Source organism: Macadamia integrifolia, chromosome 9 (genome assembly GCF_013358625.1).
Source record: "Macadamia integrifolia cultivar HAES 741 chromosome 9, SCU_Mint_v3, whole genome shotgun sequence".
NCBI lineage: Eukaryota > Viridiplantae > Streptophyta > Magnoliopsida > Proteales > Proteaceae > Macadamia > Macadamia integrifolia.
In genome coordinates, this window is record NC_056565.1 from 21,852,560 (window position 1) to 21,867,523 (window position 14,964).

A 14,964-nucleotide genomic window follows, 5' to 3' on the forward strand; every position below is an offset into this window, starting at 1 on the left:
AAAAAAAAAAAAAAAAAAGGTAATAGGAAATGAAGCTTCTACATCTCTCTAAATCAGAAAATTCACCTAATACTAAAAGTCCATACAAGGATTGAGGAATCGGTTCTAGATTGGTTCCAGACAATTGCAATCCAGATCAAGCTCCCATGATGCATGCCCTCCAGCAAAAAATCAAATGAAAGAAAATTCCAAATAAAACTACATATCCCATGAAATAATGAAAACCCAGTGAAGGGCCACAGTTTAGGTGGGGAAAACCCAAAAGATGCAAATGACCAATAAATATCTTTGATGAGGGAAATATAAATCACCAGCCATCTCAGCCTTCTCCACGCCAGAACCTCCACCTTTCATGCTTATTATAATTGGAAAGATGCATCATTACCAAGCTTTGTCCCAACCACGTGGGCTTCACCACAATGAACTTGTTCAGCCTTGCCAATTCTATCGAGGTCTGTCTCCTCATTAATGTAGATGGGTCCTCAATGATGTGAAACATGAGTACTGGCCTTTTGTACATAACCAAGCGGCCGAACATTCGTTTGAATCCCCTCTACTTCCCATCAAATCCACTCATATGTTCACTTGGTCAATGGATGTTCTAGTATTTCACACCATAAAGATGCAAGATGGGATTATTTATTGTTAGCTGTGTATATTCTATGTAATACTTTATTTCCTTTTATAGCTATTTCCGAGTTTAGACCTACCATGTCTAGGTCCCTTATTTTGTATATATAATCCCTTCAACATGATGAATCTCTTGTTAGCTGTATGCCTGTATATAGGCCGAATTTTAATGATTTACATGGTATCAGAATCAATCTTCAGAATCTCCGAAGCATTCTGATCATCTCTGGCAGCGATAATTCAGATCTCAGCCCCCTCTCTTGTCTTCTATCCTGTGTGCAACCCTCTGCTCAACCCCTTGCCTTCCGACCTGAAAACCTGCTGTCAACCTCTTGCCTCTTCTGACCTGCAAACCCACCACCAACCCCTTGCTCAAACCCCCAACAACCCCTTGCCTTCTGACCTGTGCTCAAATCTGCCATCAACCCCTCACTCAAACCCGTGTCTTAGCAACCTGTATCAACCCCTGTCCCTTGATGCTACAACCACTGGTTGTCGCCCTTTTCCATAAACCATCGCCTCTGTCCACTGTCTATCGGCCCTCAACCGTCAACTGTTGAAAAATGTGTTTGTTACTTGTCAGCCATCACTCATTATGATTTTGTCACCTGTCACCTGTCACCTGCCACCTGTCTACAGTCTCCGTTACTACACCTTTTGTTAACTGCAGCTTCTGTTGACTGTCGTTTATTTGATTCTGGTATTGCTTGTTCTTCAAAATGGAGAAATCTAAGATATTCTGTTAAATTTGATGGCACAAACTACAATATTTGGAGGTCTCAATGTCAGTTTGTAGTAGAAGGCAAGAGTTTGTGGGGTTATATCGATGGATCTGCATCCCATGTTAGAGATATCAGTTATGTTAGTCCAAGGGCAGTATTGTAATTTATCTCATTATGTTTTATTTTCCTTTTCCTCCTTAGGGAGGTATGTGTAATTACTCTCCTTAGGGAGGTTTGTGTAATACCTTGTAAATATTAGTAAAGGATATATTGGTGTAGGTGAGGTTATCTCTCACAACACACTATTCCAACATCCATCGATTCTCTCTCTTCTCCCTCTTCTACTTCTCCATCTTCTTCCTCATCTCACATCTCATTGTTCCTCTCCATTCACATATTTCAACTTGGTATCAAAGCTCGTTATTGTAAGGTTGGTTTGAGAGTCGAACTACTTGTCTTCTTCCATCTTCTCCTCTTTGGCCCTAGGTTACAAAGGGGTTCCAAGGAAAGGGTCTTTCATGTAAGAAGATTGAAGAAACCTTGAGGGAGGCATGCAAGGAGACCATGGAGACACCAATGGGAGTTTTTCTTTGAAGGAAGGGACACTTGCAGGTTGCAAGAACCGAAACCAGGCCTAGATAAAGTTACCGCCAGCCCTGGATTGTTTTTTTCATTCCTCTCTCATCTGGTCAGCTTTAGAGCTGAAACCAAGCCCATTTGGATCGCCCTAGGGTGTACTTTCAGCCCTGTTGGTCTCGCTATAAGCCGCCATGAGTTGGGTAGCCACAACTCAAAGTTATCAGTCCAAATAGGGTACCACCTGCCCTGTTTTTTGTGTTTTTACACCTAAAAATTGTTTATGATGCTTCCGATTGCCATTTGCTTGTGAGGTATGATGTTTAGGGGTATTTAGCTCCTATGTTATGATCTTACACCTTGAAGGAGATAAATGTTGTGAATTCCTTTGAAGTGTATGCTTGGATTGGTGGCTGGATTTTTTTTTCTGGTTCAGGGAAAGCAATTTTTTGGGTACAGTTTATACTCCCAACCTTGTGTGTGACCCTCTACCTGCAATATGTCTGAAGATAGTGGCCTTGGAGCCCTCTTTGGTGATGTTTCAGTCACTACATCAAGTAATGTCCCTCCTACTCCTATATTTTTTGATAACCCCCATACTCAGATTTTTATTGTGAAGTTGGACACCACCAACTATTTGGATTGGGCTCATTCTGTGAAGCTTTCCTTGTAGAGGAGGGGAAAGCTAGGGTATATTACAGGTTCCATTAAGGCTCCTCAACCAGATGACCCGACATGTCTAAAGTGGGAGACTGAAAACTCCATTGTTATGACATGGCTGATTTTCTCCATGAAACCTAAAATTGGAAGAAGGTTTATGAGGAAATAAACGACCAAGGATATTTGGGACAGTGGTACTAAAACCTTTGACCATGTGGGTGATTCAGCCAAGGTTTATCAATTACTTCAGAAGGCTATTGGCATGAAGCAAAGAGATAAAACCATTTCTGAGTACTACAACACTGTCATTAGTCTCTCGGTGGAGTATGATCACTATAGAGATCTCCAACTGTCCAATCCTGAGGATGAAGCTAAGGTTTACTAGACACTTGAGAAGGAGAGGGTTCTTCTGTTGCTTGGTGGGTTGAATCCCGAGTATGAGCCGTTCCGAATACAAATATTGGGCCGGTCTCCACTTCCATCCCTTGATAAAGTGTGTAGCTATTTGCAGAGTGAGGAGACTAGGCAGGTGGCCATGGCACATGCTCCTCCTCTTTAGCGGTCCGCTCTTACTACTAGCTCTCAGAAAAATTGGCGTGGTGGTGGCTGAGGCCAAGGCCCACCTCGTGGAGAGGATAGACATTATGATCATTCTGGGAAGTCTGAGCACACCAAAGATAGATGTTGGGCTCTTCATGGTCGACCTCCTCGTGGCAGTTCTAGTGGTGCTCGTGGTGGCCATAGTGGGGGAGCTAGAGCCCACAGTGTTGAGACTGAGCATGCTACTATAGGGTCTGCTCCTAACCCACAGCTAGTGCACAGTTCCCTTACTAGGGAGGATATTGCAGCATTCCGTAGGGTCATGTCTCAACTAGGAGGCTCATCATCTTCTTCCCTTATAGTGCCAGAGTCTTTAGCTTCTGCTTTGCAGGTTTCCTCATCTGCTCCTTCCACAGCTCCATCTTGGGTTATTGATTCAGGTGCTACGGAACATATGACTGATACATCTCATTATTATGATATATACTCTATTTGTTCCGGTAGAGATAAGGTCAGGGTTGCCAATGGCTCCCTTTCCTTTATTTCTGGTAAATGTAGCATTCCTGTTCTTCCATTTCTTTTGATTCTGTTCTTCACGTTCCTGACCTTACCCGTAATCTCTTATCTGTAAGCCATCTGACAAAATCCGTAAACTATTGTGTCACTTTTTTTCCTTCTCATTTTCTCTTTCATGACTTGGTGACGAAGAGGATTATTGGTAGTGGGCGTGAGGAGAAAGAACTCTACCTACTTGAACCTCAATCACCTTTTTTGGCTACAACTCAATCCTATGTGTATGGACGTACTGATAGCAGTTCTGTGGATTCTGTGATGCTGTGGCACCAACATTTGGGGCATCCATCTTTTATTGTTATGAGGAAACAGTTACCTCATTTATTTACTTCTTTTCCTAGTTCCCATGTCTTTTATTGTGAACCGTGTATTTTTGCTAAACATTGTCGTTCCTGTTATCCTTATCATGGTAATAGATCGACTGTTCCTTTTCATATTGTGCACTCTGATGTTTGGGGCCCTTCTACTGCTACTTCTTTACTTGGCTTTCGGTACTTTGTTTCTTTTGTTGATGATTTTTCTCATGCTGCTTGGACTATTCTGATGAAGCACAAGCGTGATGTGTATAATGCCTTTAAAATTTTTTATCATATGGTATGTACACAATTTGACATCAAAATTAAAATTGTTCATTCTGACAAAGGGAGGGAGTATATGTATGGTGGTCTTCAAGACTTTTTTACTAACTATGGAATTATCCATCATTTAGCTTGTGTTGACACACCCCAACAAAATGGGGTAGCTGAGAGAAAAAACCGCCATCTGTTGGAGGTCAGTAGGAGTCTTCTCTTTGGCATGTATGTTCCTAAAACTTTTTGGTCTAATGCTCTTATTACTGCTGCTTTTTTGGTCAACCGTATGCCAACACCACTCCTTGGCTCCAAAACTCCCTTAGACATCTTGTCTCCTCAGTCATTTTCTTTCTTTCTTCCACCTAAAGTGTTTGGGTGTATTTGTTATGTCCATGTTAATAAGTCTTCTTGGACTAAACTAGACCCCAAGGCACTTAAATGTATCTTTCTTGGCTACTCCTCCACTACTAAGGGATACAAATGCTATCATCCTTCTTCCAAACGAAGGCTTCTCTCTAAAGATGTCACCTTCCCTGCGTCTGCTCCTTTTTTTGCCTCTCCCCAGCATCCTTTTCAGGGAGAGCATAATGGAGGTGAAAAGGCTACTGATGAAATCCCTTTTCTATCCCTATTGCTTATCTCTCCTTTTATGCTTGACATTAGGAAACATAAAGAGGTGGATATTATTGATGTTGGTGATCATTCAAGAGGTGGTTTATGTTCAGGTAATGATAAGGAGACCATTGTGTACACAAGGAGGAACAAGAAGACCTGCCAAGAGTCCTCTTTGAATCCAACTCCTGAGATCCACCCTCCTCAGTCAGGTAATATCCTTCCTTCCACATCAGAGTTAGATCTTCCTATTGCTATTAGGAAGGGAAAGAGAGTTTGTACTAATCCTATAGCCCAGTTTGTCTCAAATGACTCTCTATCCCCTGCAAGTGTTGTATTTACTATTGCTCTCTCATCTGCTTCTATTCCCAAGAATGTTTTTGAAGCTATGTCTGACCCAAAGTGGAAGCAAGTAATGACTGAGGAAATGATAGCCCTTGAAAAAATTGTACCTGGAAGTTGGTTGACCTTCCAGGGGGAGAACTCCAGTTGAATGCAAGTGGGTCTACACAATCAAGTACTGGTCAGATGGTACTATTGAGAGGTACAAAGCAAGGCTGGTGACAAAAGAATACAACCAAGTGTATGGGATTGACTATCAGGAGACATTTGCTCCTATAGCTAAGCATAACACGATAAGGGTCCTTTTATCTTTGGCAGCAAATAAGGATTGGCCATTGCATCAATTAGATGTGAAGAATGCCTTCCTACACGGTGACTTAGAAGAGGAAGTGTATATGCAAACTCCTCCTAGATTCAAGTTCCCTTCAGCTGCAGAAAAGGTATGTCTTCTCAAGAATACTTTGTATGGTCTTAAACAATTCCCAAAGGCCTGGTTTGAAAGGTTCAGACAGGCCATCTTGAAGAATGGCTATTCCCAAAGTCAGGCTAACCACACTCTGTTCACTAAGTGTGGTAATGGCACCATCACAACTTTGATTGTCTATGTTGATAACATTGTGGTAACTGGAGTGGAGATGACAAAACTGAGATAGTCAATCTAGAACTACTTAGCCCAACAGTTTGAGATTAAGGATCTAGGGTCCTTAAAGTATTTCTTAAGGATTGAAGTGTCTAGATCCAAGAAGAGCATAAATATATGCCAGAGGAAGTTTATTCTAGACCTCTTGAAAGAAACAGGAATGTTGGGCTGTAAGCCTGTAAGTTCTCCTATTGAGCAGAATCATAAGCTGGGGGAAGATGCTGGCCCTTCACTTGTTGATGCGGGAAAATATCAAAGACTAGTTGGGAAGCTTATTTATTTGTCCTTGACTCGTCCAGACATTACTTATGCAATGGGGGTGGTGAGTTAGTTTATGCATGCTCCCAAGAGTGGGCACTTGGATGCGGTTTACCACATCATCCGGTACTTGAAGTCCTCTCCCGAAAAAGGACTACTTTTTGCCAAGCATAACCACATGAGGATAGAAGGCTTCACTGATGCAGATTGGGCTGGCTCAGTTTCTGATAGGAAATCTACATCAGGTTATTACACATTTGTAGGTAGAAACCTAGTGACATAGCGAAGCAAGAAGCAATCTGTGGTGGCTCGGTCTAGTGCAGAGGTAGAATTTAGAGCTATGGATCATGGAGTGTGTGAGCTTCTCTGGTTGAGAAGGCTTGTCCAAGAATTGGGTATTGATACTGAGGCACCTATGAGGCTTTATACAAGGCTGCCATAAGTATAGCCCACAATCCTGTGCAGCATGACAGGACAAAGCACATAGAGGTGGACAGACACTTCATTAAGGAGAAGATTGACACCGGTTACATATGCACACCTTTTGTGAGGACTAAAAATCAGCTGGCTGATATCTTCACAAAAGGTCTTATTCATCATCAGTTCAGTTCTCTGCTGTCCAAGCTGGGAATGCATGATATTTATTCTCCAGCTTGAGGGGGAGTGTTAGAGATATCAGTTATGTTAGTCTAAGGGCAGTATTATAATTTATCTCATTATGTTTTATTTTCCTTTTCCTCCTTAGGGAGGTATGTGTAATTTCCCTCCTTAGGGAGGTTTGTGTAATACCTTGTAAATATATTAGTGAAGGATATATTGGTGTAGGTGAGGTTATCTCTCACAATGCACTATTCCAACATCCATCGATTCTCTCTCTTCTCCCTCTTCTACTTCTCCACCTTCTTCCTCATCTCACATCTCATTGTTCCTCTCCATTCACATATTTCAACTTCCCAACCATCTGTTACTGATCTTTCCAAGTCAGCTGCTTTGGCTAAATGGAAGGTTGATAGTGCCAAGATTATTACTTGAATTCTTAGGACTATTAATACTCATATTGGTATTCCTATGTATGGTTTTTCTATGACTCGGGAAAAGCAGTTATATCTTGAATGGGTTTATCAACAATTAAAGTTAGCTAGGAAATTCAAGGCAGGTCCCTGTAATTTGTTTCTGCTTTGTTTGTTCTTTCCATCCCCCCTCCCCCTCTTTTCCTTTGGTAATGGATTTTTTATTCATTAAAAAAAAAGTTAGCCAGGAAATTTTAAGTTGAAAATGATTTAATTTCATATGGTCAGGAGAGAAGTGCATCCGGGAAATTATGCTGGCTTTTCAATTTATGGAACAAGCATGAGCAGGCTCATGGGAACCAGTTTACCTAATTGTTGCATTAGCACTTTACAGAAGACACAAGCTGAGAGAAAAGGTATGCATTTTCTCATGAAATTGGGTGCTGACTATGAGGTTGTTCGAGCTAACATTCTCAATAGGGTACCCCTACCTGATATGGATTTGGTTCTTGGGGAGTTGCTTCGGGAAGAGACTCCAACTTATTACTCAGACTGCACTTGAACAGAAGGAGGATGATGTGTTCTTTGCCAATAAGACCAGATCTAAGACCTCATCTTGTGACTTTTCACATGTTCAATTTTATGAATGCAAGGGTACAGATTATACCGCTTCTCACTGCAAGAAGAACAAAAGATGGCCACATCACTGTAAAGTGGAACCTTGAGAACCTTTACCTCTGGTCAGTGAACCTTTCAACCAAGGACTTATCAGGCTTCTGAGACACTATCCTCTGTGCCTTCGCTTGGTTCTAGGAAACCACTGTTTCTGCTGGTTTGTCACATGAAATTAGGAAATTAATCCAAAGCACCGTGACCACTGCTATCTCTTCTGGATTTTCTGCTATTGGCTTGTCTGGTAAGGCTTCTTTCTTTTGTTCTCCTTCTAGTCCTCTGTGGATTCTTGACTCTGGTGCTTCTAATCATATAATTGGTGATTTTTCTTCTACTGTTTGTTCCTAAACCTTACCTTGTTGGTGGACAGATTCTTACTGCCAATGGTGATAGGTAGATATCATTAGTGCTAATAATCTGTCCCTATCTACTTCCTGTTCTCATCCCCTTCAGTTGACCAACGCTTTTCTTGTTCCTAAGCTTACTACTAGCCCAATTTCCATTGGTCAATTGGTTGATGAGGGTTATATCATTAACTTTTCTTCTCATGACTGTGATTCAGGACCCACAAACTGGGAAGGTGATGGCAAAGGGGCATAAAGTGTATATATATTATATGCAGTATTTTCTTTCCTTGTGTATACCTACCACGTTTAGGTCCATTCTTTTTCTATATACAATCCCTTCTACATGATGAATAGATATAATTTTACCGATTTGCACAAATTTCTTCCTACTCTTTCTGGTGACTTGTCTCAATGTCCTCAACTCAACTACATTTCCAAATATATATTGTTCCTTGTTGTCCAGAGATTTTAATGATATGAAATTTAATAATTTATGCCGGAGGAGGTACTCCATGTAGTGCATCTTCGTTGGATAAATTTTAGAAGTCATATCCAATACATAAGAAGAATCAATTAAGAAGAAGAAATTAATTAAGTGATTCCTTTATAGTGCAAAAAAAAAAACCAGTTTTCACAGTAATTTCCAAATAGATACACCGTACCACTATACTTCCAGGTCCAAGATAATTATCATATTCATGAATCATTTCATTAACATCTTGGCGCCATCCGAGCATTAGTATGCATTCTTTTGGTCCTAGGCTCCAACCAGAAGCCTGCATAGAAGATGAAAACTTCATTTTCAGCATGCCAAAAATTCTTCTCAATTCTACCGGCATAAGATGATTATCCCCGATCAAAATCATACCTTGGAACCTGCTTTAGAAGGACGCCGTAGAATATTCTCAAGCCGTACCTTTTCTAAGTCAATGCCATGATCAGTAGATTCACCATTATTTTCTGGAACTTCTGCTAGTCGAGAAATGTGATGTTCTTCTTTGATAGTATCCGAGAATATAGCCAGTGTTTTTCTTTTCCCATCAACAGGTCCAATGAATAACACCTTAATTTAAAAATGTGACAAGTTAGGAAGCAAATACATAAATCTAACAAGGAATGACAACACCTTAATTTAAAAATGTGACCAAGTTAGGAAGCAAATACATAAATCTAACAAGGAATGAAAACACCTTAATTTAATGTGCTATTGCTACCCATCTAATATTTTCCAAATTCGTAGAAATGCAGTCCACATTTACAATAACAGATCCTAATTAGTAAACATCTACCACAGATACTTAGCCTTTAATGGTTACCATCAAACAAACATAGTCACTGAAAAAACAAATGACCTGATAATGATGATGCACTGAATACTATTGACATCAACGAATTCAAATTCCATATTACAAATTGACAAAAATTACACTTGTGTCCATTGGAGACACTGAGTCTCTCCACTCTAGCACAGCAATATCTCCCAATTGGCAAACCCCATAACGTGCAGTACAGGCTCATGAAGGCCAGTGACAGTAATATCTTCCATTAATATTAGGTTTCAAAATTTAAACCCACATCTTACTCCAAGTAGTTAGTATGTAATTTTGTAGTTTGAACCATCTCAGAGAAGTGACAATATCAAGGTGAAATCTGATTACTTCACAACTAGACACAAATATTCCTCCCACCATGTGGACCCCATCGTGAACCCGTCCCCTCCCGTGGGTGCCTCCTCTGTGAAACCCTCCTCGACCATGTCAGTCATCGATAGGGTCAAAATGCAGTATAACTACATTGACCATTTCGATACTGCTTCCCCCCATGAAACCCTCCTCAACATGAGCGCCTCCTCTGTGAACCCCTCCCCTCTCGTGGGTGTCTGCCTCCATCCAATGCTGACCCCTGTAGACACTCAATTTTGTCAAACCCCGATGATGATGAACACATAGCACAGACGAACTTCGCAGTCTCTCTCAAGGAAGACTCGGCACGTGCTACAAGACCATAATACCCCTCACTAAACCCCTAATAAAATTCCAACATAAGAGATCTGGTATTGGCATGACAAAAATCACCACTTCAACCGATATTGGCCAATGGCGCCGAAAAGGTGCAAGAAAGATCGCCAACCCCTCCCCACTACCAAAATGGCATTATCACTTTCTTCGCATTGTCAGCAAATTTCTGAGTCAAGAACAAGCTTGATTCCCACATCATTGGATAGTACACAGAAAGACCTTCCCATCAATATATTATAAGCTAAAATCGGACAACCAAGCGGACTGTGGCGAGCCCCAAAATTTTTCCAAGCTGGAAAGCCGCTGGCGTCTCTGTGATAGTGCTAGCGACGCACCGAGTGCCAGATTCTGATTCTGGCCCCTTTTTTACCCAAAGATGGCACTTTTGCCCCTCCTTTGGGTCCTCCTATAAATAGAGGACCCTCCACATATCCCAACACACTCCCCTCTTCCCAAGGCACTCCCCCTTTCCTTGAAAACCCCTCTTTTGCCTTGGAACCCATGTTCCAAGGATGATGAGTCCTAAGGCGGTCCAAAGAAGCCCTAAGAAGTCGAGTCTTTCGAAGGAGAGACAAGAAGGTAGCAAGTTCCCCAAATGAAGGGGGCCTCCCTTTTCGATCCTCATCTAAGGTTGAACTCAATTATAATTCCTTCATCCCCTATCAATTCAGTATAGTATAACTCTCCAAATTTCAGGCGATGGGTAAGAATCATTATTCATTAGTACTTCCCGGGTTAACCCGAGACCAGGCTTCACCAATAATAGAAAATATTTAATTTCTTTCATATGCTTTAGTGTACAGTAGTCAATGACCCAACATAACTGTTAAAGCTTCCCTCTTAAAACCAATTGGCTTTAAGTGGGGTGGCCACTTGTGGCTCTTATACATGATCGTCGAGTCACCCACATCCGATGTGGGACTATCTCAATACTCCCCCTTACGTGCAGACCTCTTATGGCTCTGTCTTCGTACGGAGGCCCAACGTACCCGCTCTGATACCATGTTTAAGCTTCCATCTTAAAACCAATTGGATTTAAATGGGGTGGCCTCTTATGGCTCTTATACATGATCGTCGAGTCACCCACATCCAATGTGGGACTATCTCAATAATAAGAAATTCGTGCATGTGGTTTAAAATGTTAAATCTGGGAGAATATTTGAAATTCAAGCATCTACTAAAAAGACCACTTTACCGGGCAAGGTGGGTGCCTAACACCTTCTGTAGGTACAACTGACCTCCCGTCCCCTTTGGGGAAGGAGGTTGCTCGCACCCCTTCTTGGTGTCTCCGGGACATTGGTTATTTGCAATTGGCGAAGAGAGGGATGGGGAAAGCATGATTGATGAGGAGTCACCACCTAGGGTAAGGGCCTAGGACCCAGATGGTGAGCCCAATCCATGTTTGGGGACGGGGCCCATATTGATTCCATATATTGTCTAGTCAGAGATTCTGGTTTGTGTCAGGTGACTCAGGTTATAGAGATGGAAAGGTGTTAGGCAACCACCCTGCATAGTTGAACCTATCTTTCTACTAGATGCTTGTATGTCGAATATTCTCCCATAAATTATCCTATACTGTATGCATGGCTATATTATGTATTTCTTCTATGTACTAAAAGCACCATAAAATTTACTATGGCTGTCTCTCGGCTCAGTGTTGGAGGATCCTTCTCCTTCTATCTCCTTTGGAAGGCTTGGTTTGCTTTAGACTCCTTCAGGCCATCTCTTGGGGTTTTTGGGACTTGACAAGGTTTTTTGGGGATTTTTTAGGACTTTTGGAATTTCTAAGGTTTTTGGGAATTTTTAAGATTTCGGGGCTAACGGCACCGCCAGCAGAGCCGTTAGGGTTGACAGATCTACCAAGGTGGCTGACGGTGTCATTCTCAGAGCGGTTAAGCCTGATAGCATTGTTGGCAAAGCCATCAAGGTTCAACCAGTGCTGTCAAACCTCAGGAGTCGATGTGGCAAACCGTTCGTCCGATTATGAAGCGCAATATATCAACGGAAATGTCTTTCCAAGTACTATCCAACGGTGTGGGAGTCGAGATCATTCTTGGCCCGAAATCTCCTTGAAAATACAAAAGAAATTATTTTTCCTTTTTTGGCAGGGGTGGGACTAGCGACTGTTCTTACTCTATGGCAGTCAAAGTCAAAGACCCAAATAACCCTAGCCGCTGCCTTAAAAGAGGTTGTTATCCCTCCCTTCTAGTGTGGCTTGAAAGAAATAAAGCCACCTTGTTTTTGTCAATGAATGAAATCAATAGATCAACGACATAGTAGAGTGATTCTGACTGAAACTCCTGTTTGATATGTTTTGAGGGCCCTAGCTTTAGGCTAGGTATAGGCATCTAGAAGGTTGTGGGTTGGAGGAGAAAGAACAGTGGAGGTGGGCCTTTGTTCGAATTACTGTTCCAACAAGTAACGACTTTCTCATGTCATGTCATTGAGATCTACAGTGTGGCGCTGTACTTTAGGGGTGGTAGGATTAGTAGGGCTCGAACTGACAGTATCACCATTATGAGTGGTATGTTTCAAGCAATTAAACTATAAGCCCCTGCGGATCTCTACATGCAATTCACACACTTCGAGAAGATTGGAAATCAGACCTTATCAGTTTCCTTCAGCATTTCATTGTCATTGGGGTGGAAGTTTATCTTCCCATTCCGATAAAGACCACAAACAACTACCTGCAAGGACATAGATATAGAGAGGAAAATCGGAACCAAAAAAAAAAAAGTCTTTCCACACATAATAGCTATGAATGGAGCAGAGTTTCACCTCTTGGAATCCACGCCTTATCCTTTTATACTCTAGTCCTGATAGGTTGGGGAAGCCGCAAAGGTTAAATACATCTTCTGTAACAGAACACATTCAATAGTGAGTAGAGACAGTAATGATGGTAAAACAATTGACTCTTAATTTGACCGTGAAATGAAATCTATAAGAAACCTATAGTTTGCAACATTTTCATTGACAGTAATGGATCAACTCATGTGAAAGTTCTAATTCAGTAAATGATGGCTATTTTGACATTTTGATGCGTATCCATCAAGATAGTAGTCAAGTATAACACTAATCATATCTGAAGTGCAATAGGGAAAGTACTCTGATAATTAAGCAAATGCCTGTAGATCTTTATGAGGCCCTTCTGTCGGGAGCACTGAACAAACAATTTCGATGCAACATTTTCAACTGGCTGCACCTTCAACCCTGAAACAGATTTCAAAAGTTCACACGTGCTAGAATCTGATACCTGCATCCAGATTTTTACATATGCACATGAGGAATGAAGAAATGTTTTTGTTTTAATTGAAAGAATCCAGAATTAACATACCTCAACAATTGTGGGAACACAACCGATTTTTGGAAGGAGTTAATATAGAGAGAAATGCATCTGTATCAACTTCATACCTGATCAATTGTTCAAGACTCAAAGAAATTAATTTCAAAAGGAAAACTATAAAATGTTCCCTGTGAAAAGAGACAAGACAATGGTCATAAGTTGAGAGCTGTAACATAATCAAGAACTGGTAAAGATGATACAAGGTCACATACTAGGTCCACAAAAAGTATGAAAACTGATTAACTTGTACAGATATCATGGTCCCATTTAACTTGTAACCATTCAAATATTTATTTTTCTTTTCTTTTTTTTTTTGGGGGGGGGGGGGTGTCAATGCTGAATAAATGACTGAAGCAATGTTTATAGCGGTATCTTTATGCCTATAGGCTTTCTTTTGAAATCCTCCTACCTATATTCCAGTGAAAAATTAATCATTCAAAATAAAAGCATACATTATCAACTCCCCCACTTATGGGTCATCCAGATCAAAACCATGTGATCATAACAGCTGTGCTAGTTTCAGACCTAGAATTGTTAATGTGTCTAGATTCTGTGTGTATGTTAGGACTAGGATTGTGAATTATCCTTGCCTAACATTCCCTATTTGTAATCCCTTCTCCCATCTATAAATAAAGACGGCCTCTGCCATTCTAGACAAGCCAAATTATTCTCCCATAATTCTGGTATTCAACTTGGTATCAGAGCCCATAACCCTAAAAGAATTTTCTTTTATTGTTACTACCACCAATCACAAGTTGTTGAGGCTCTGGCCAGTCAAGCATGGTAGATTTCGAATCATAACCAAAGTAGGGATGATACATTGAAGGAATTGATGACCATTAATGAACCCTCGCAAAAATCGATGGAGGGTCCACAAAACCCTGGCAAGAAATCAACCAAGGGATAAAACCTTGAGAAAGTCAATAAAAGCATAAGGGTTCTCTCAGAACATCTAGCAGGTAAGATTTGAGAGACCAAAGAGGAGGGAGAAGACCCTCGGTGGCCTAGGAAGGGCTCACTGAGAGTGGCTGTGAGGTGTGTGTGTGTGTGTGTGTGAGAGAGAGAGAGAGAGAGGCTAGTGCTGGGATCCCGATGCGGATCTCAGCTCTGATAACATGTTTAATTTAGAGGAATGCTTGGTTTGTCAAAGTGACAGCCCCACTTTATTTATTATAAGTGACATACAGGTACAAGTACTCTAATGCCCCTATGGACAGATTTACCCTTATAGCCATATTACAACAAAAAGTAATCATCAAAATGATAAAAGTTTTTTTCTTGTTTCACAGTCAGTAGGCAGGCACCCAAGCAGTTTACAAGAATGGAACCTGTGCTACATTTCAACTGTGATTGAAGTTAACATAACGATCATTTCAAACAAAACCAAAAAAAAAAAGGAACAAGAATCACCCGTAGGTTCTTAACTAGGCAAACAAAGACAAATATGTA

The 14,964-nt window shown here is 41.0% G+C and overlaps 1 protein-coding gene across 1 annotated transcript in view; it reads right to left on the reverse strand.

The window, feature by feature from the left end:
* LOC122088993 (putative ion channel POLLUX-like 2) overlaps nucleotides 1–14,964 on the reverse strand; it is a 38,482-nt gene that overhangs the window by 6,413 nt on the left and 17,105 nt on the right. The window contains 7 exon segments of the mRNA XM_042658399.1: nucleotides 8,817–8,930; nucleotides 9,023–9,217; nucleotides 12,779–12,859; nucleotides 12,951–13,027; nucleotides 13,278–13,425; nucleotides 13,507–13,543; nucleotides 13,545–13,583. Of these exon segments, the coding sequence (XP_042514333.1) occupies nucleotides 8,817–8,930; nucleotides 9,023–9,217; nucleotides 12,779–12,859; nucleotides 12,951–13,027; nucleotides 13,278–13,425; nucleotides 13,507–13,543; nucleotides 13,545–13,583 (691 nt within the window).